This window comes from Gossypium raimondii, chromosome 3 (assembly GCF_025698545.1).
Source record: "Gossypium raimondii isolate GPD5lz chromosome 3, ASM2569854v1, whole genome shotgun sequence".
NCBI classification, from domain to species: Eukaryota; Viridiplantae; Streptophyta; class Magnoliopsida; order Malvales; family Malvaceae; genus Gossypium; species Gossypium raimondii.
This window is the reverse complement of record NC_068567.1, coordinates 56,198,722-56,203,623: the sequence shown is the minus strand read 5'-3', so window position 1 is coordinate 56,203,623 and position 4,902 is coordinate 56,198,722. Positions and strand designations below refer to the sequence as shown.

The 4,902-nt window shown below is 33.7% G+C and overlaps 1 protein-coding gene across 2 annotated transcripts; it reads left to right on the top strand.

The window, feature by feature from the left end:
- The first annotated feature begins 697 nt into the window (after window positions 1-697).
- Window positions 698-4,560, top strand: LOC105794841 (prohibitin-1, mitochondrial). Of its 2 annotated transcripts, none has more exons than XM_012624199.2 (6): window positions 698-848; window positions 1,692-1,879; window positions 2,140-2,256; window positions 3,053-3,223; window positions 3,313-3,525; window positions 3,862-4,560. In XM_012624199.2, exons 2-6 carry the CDS (start codon window positions 1,703-1,705, stop codon window positions 4,051-4,053), a joined length of 870 nt encoding a protein of 289 aa, XP_012479653.1. In that variant the 5' UTR covers window positions 698-848; window positions 1,692-1,702; the 3' UTR covers window positions 4,054-4,560. The 2 variants fall into 2 exon arrangements, with proteins under 2 accessions (XP_012479653.1, XP_012479652.1); XM_012624198.2 differs by having other exon boundaries at window positions 702-852.
- The last annotated feature ends 342 nt before the right edge of the window (window positions 4,561-4,902 follow it).

Sequence of the window (4,902 nt, the reverse complement as noted above, 5' to 3'; positions counted from 1 at the left end):
TATATTGATTAAAAGGTAAAAATGTCATATATATATATAATATAAATAGTTCAAATTTTTTTATAAAAACAATATTTTATAGATTTCTAAAATATATAGATATAAATTTCAAAATGTGTAAATAATATATAAAATTGAAAATTTTATAAAATTAGAATTTATTTAAATTTTAGAAAATTGCAAACAAATCTTAAATTTTTAAAATATATATTCTAGAAAATTCGTAATGAATTTTATTCTTTTTCCAAAAATTTAAAATTTAAAAATCCAAAACATTAAATCAAAATTTTAAAATTCGAAAAATTCAACTAAAAAAGAAAAGTCTAGAAATAAAAAAAAGAGAAAAGTGTAACATTAAAAATTTAAAAAAACCAAAACGTATAAAATTTTAAAAATTGCAAAGTATGTATATTTAAAAATATATTTATGAAAAATATTTAAAATTCAAAATTAGTCAACGAGAGTCAACAGTTGTTATTGTCGGACAATGATAAATTAAAGTCAAAGATTTTTAATATTTAAAATTTTAATTTCCTTTTTTCTGATTTTTCTACTTTAATTTAATGATTTTAAGATTAGTCTTTCTGTTTTTTAATGTTGTTATAAAAATAGATTAAATCAAATAACAGGAAAAAGGTTAAGTATAGTTTAGATGAAGCCGAAAATAAAATACGAAGAATAAATAATTTTCAATGCAAAGGAAAATAAGATTAATTAGCCCAAGAGTATATCGGGTCGACTGAAAACAAAACCCAAAATATAAAACCCTAAACCCTACCTTTTCTCCTTCCTTATTTTTTCGCTAACCCCGGAATCCCTCTATTCCTCTCTTCGAAGGTTGCCATTTTGTAGGTATTTCGATCTGCATCTTCCTCTCTCTCTCTCTCTCTCTTTTTTCCCAAAAGAAAAGTTTTAGGTTATATTTGCTGCTTTTGTTTGCTTAGAAATTTTGGGCGGAAGTGATCAGCCTTTCGGGTGCTAAATTGAGCGGTTTCGTTTCCCCTCTTTGCATTTCTTCTTGTTAATTCGTATCTCTTGGTCAAGGCAGTGCTACCCGCCACTGTCAAAAGCGGCAGCCTCTTTTTCTTGAGAGCTAGATTGTTAGAGCTGTCAGCTTTGAGGGTCTTAGGGTCCTACTCTTTCTCTTTTACTTGTTTTGCGGTTTGATGAAATGACTGGGTTTTGTTGTACTTTTCTAAGCTGTTGAGTGAAGCCCATTTGCATTGTAATTAAAGATAGAGATTTGAGGCATGATCATGCTGGAATATATAAATATATATGATTATGTGTTTGACTCTATACGATTGAAATGAACGGAAAACTTGTTTAAATATTTTGCCTTTATAGATTGTTTAGCAACATATTGTATGAGTCGACGTATTTTGGCTGTGTTACGTTCTTTGTGGAGGCAGTATATTGTATTTTCATGACAAGGAAATAGTTTGGGTGCTTAGACATCTTTCGGCTAGATATTGCTTATAATTTCTAATTATATAGGGGGGGAAATGTTTGGGGCCTCTTCTCCTATACAGATTGTAAACATGGATTGTCATATGTGAATATGTGTGTGTTCGGATAGTTTCTTTTTCTGAGTTAGAGTTGCTTAAGCTATTTCTCTGACATCTCACAATGGGTTTAATGTTGATCTTTGGGGTCTTCTGCAATTTGACATCTAATGTTTAACTTTTTAGCATTGAGCAAAATGAATCTCAACAACCTCAAAGTTCCTAAGATGCCTGGAGGTGGAGCACTTCCTGCTTTGCTTAAGATTGGAGTCATTGGTGGGCTTGGCCTCTATGGAGTTGCCAATAGTCTCTACAATGTTGACGGTGGTCACCGAGCAATTGTTTTCAATCGGATATTGGGCATCAAAGATAAGGTCATAATTTTACTGGTTGTCATGTTTTTTAGAATGCATCTTCTTCCCTATATCTGTTGTTTGTGGATATTATAGTTCTTTACAGAACTTGCATACTATGGCTTCTATAAGGAATTGATTAACTAGTAGCCTTGTGCTATCCTTTCTTGAATGGCCAGATTTTTTTCTGCTGTCCTTTTGACATTCTTGTTTACAATTTTTTTCTTTGGGCTTAGCTTCTGTCTAGCCGTATGCCATAAACTTTAATGATTGCGCTGCAGGTTTATTCCGAGGGGACACACCTTATGATACCATGGTTTGAGAGGCCTATCATCTATGATGTCCGTGCAAGACCTCATTTAGTTGAGAGTACTTCTGGTAGTCGTGATCTCCAGATGGTAAATGCTACTTTTCAATTTTCACTTAGACTTTTTTGCTATCATTACCTCGTTGCTTTTTAGTTCTCTAAATCTAAAATGATACTAACCGGGGATTCAAAAATTAAAATATACAAATATCCTTATGAATTTCAAATGCACACTAAATATGCATCCAACAAATCCATGAATTTGAGAAATAATCATAAATGCTATATTTATAGGTGTTTTATTTCACAACTACACTATTTTTAATCTAAATTTCCAAATACAACCTAAGCATGGGGTTTAGATCCTTAAATTATGAATTTATGTTCTCAGTCAATCAGATGAATATTTCATTACTAGTTGGTACATCAAGGCTTACTAAACAAACAGCATTACTTAGATTTATATATTAATTGCTATATTTTGCGTACATATTAATTGTAAATGTAATCATTTCTTTTCCTTCTATGTCATACCTCCTATCAAGCTTTTAATTTTAAAAGTTTATGTAACGGTTGTTCCATCTTTTAAGAATTATTTATTTGTGTATATTCAACCTCTGATATGGACATATGAGCTATGAATACAATATATGAAATTTGCATTCTTTTTACGCTAAGTGAAATGCATACATTTCATCTTATCATTTTAAAAGGTTCCATAACAGAGTACCCGTGAGGCATTTTTATGCTTTTCCCTTTCTTGTTGATGCTACAGCATACATGCATTTGCAGAGTTATATTAGGTAGAAACTTAAAATAGGAAAATCTTGCGGGAAGTAATGCCTTAATTAGACACTAAACCTGCTTCTGAACTATATCCTCTGCAGGTCAAGATTGGGCTTCGAGTTCTCACTCGCCCTAAGTCAACTCAGTTAACTGAAATTTATCGAACCCTTGGTGAGAACTATAATGAGAGGGTCCTGCCTTCAATCATTCATGAAACTTTAAAAGCTGTTGTTGCTCAATACAATGCTAGCCAACTCATTACTCAGAGAGAGGTAGATATCCTGTCATACATTTTAGATGCCCCAATAATAGCATAGATGGTTTGGATTAACTGTCTGAAGTTGAACTGTTGTGCTTTTAGAATGTCAGTAAGGAAATCCGGAAGATTCTGACTGAAAGGGCAGCTTACTTCAACATTCAACTTGATGATGTGTCCATCACAAGTCTGACTTTTGGGAAGGAATTCACTGCTGCAATTGAGGCGAAACAGGTGGCTGCACAAGAAGCTGAGAGAGCTAAATTTATTGTGGAAAAAGCTGAACAGGACAAGAAAAGTGCTGTCATCCGAGCACAGGTGAGATACATAAAATAGACCCACAGACTATGGCCTTGGTAGTTATGGATGTAAGGGGGGAAACGAGGAAGTAAAATTAAGGACCAAAAAAGAAGTCAAGGTGCTGAAATGGATGAGTTTTTTTATAATATTAGATGATAAATGCAGCTTAATGGGAATATCAAGTAGATCTGGTAAAAAGGATACCTTTCTTATAAAGGGTAGAAGATAATCTGAAACATACGTGAATTTCAGTTTCAGCTTCTCTCAGAAAATTCTGATATTTGGCTTAATATCATGATAAAATGGATCTTTTTTTCTCTTCTGAAGTAATTTATTTGTTTTTCTGGTTTGCAGGGAGAAGCCAAGAGTGCCCAACTCATTGGTCAAGCAATTGCAAAGAACCCAGCATTCATTACATTGAGGAAAATTGAAGCCTCTAGAGAGATTGCACAGACCATTGCAAATTCAGCCAACAAAGTCTTCTTGAACTCAAAGGATCTGTTGCTGAACCTTCAGGAGATGGATCTTGAATCCCACCCAAAGTAAAATGGTTACCTTTATTTCACACTTGGTTCAATAATTCCATTGTGAGAACGTTAAATACAAACTTGAAGGCTTTGCTGTCGTCTCATGGATTTTGGAAGGATTTATTGTCTTTAAGGATCAGTGTTCAAACATCATATCAGTTGATCCATATGGGGCTGTTTATTTGAGGTAGAGAAGAGCTATTGGATATATGGTAGTGGGCAATTTTATCTTTTATTCAAATTAATACCTTACCCAATGGAACTAATGGACCTGTTGGATGTGGATTTATGTAACTTGGATTAAGGTCAAGGTCGAGTTGTGGAATGATAGGAATCCCATGGTGTTTCGGCTTTGTCTTGTGTAATTTGCTTCAACTATTTGACCCTGCCAAATAGACCTGAAACAGCCCCGGATAGTTTGATCCGGTTTATGGTTTGGTTGGCCACCCCTAGCCTAGACCTGTACTCCATTGTTTGTTCTTGTTAAACTAGTTTGAATTGCTTCAACTAAAATTAGCTCACGAAATATCTGGCCGAGGCTACCAGAATAGTGTGTTGATACGAACAATCTTGACGGTGGCAGCCAAAATCATGTGTCTAACAATGTCGACTCTTGCAAGTTGTAAGATGTCTCCTATTATTGATTGACATCGGCAATGAAGTCCCGCATTTCGTTTTAAGAGTAATTTAGATGTGGTGTGATTAGTTGTACATCAGTAAGGAAAGAGCGTCTCCCAAAATTTAAAGTTTGATCCGTGTGGTATTGTTGAAGAAAATCAGTTTTTGAGGATTGAATAAGAAAACTTTACCAATAAGGCTATTTTGACCCAAGGTAGTCAATATTGTTTCGGATTATATTTTCAGTGCT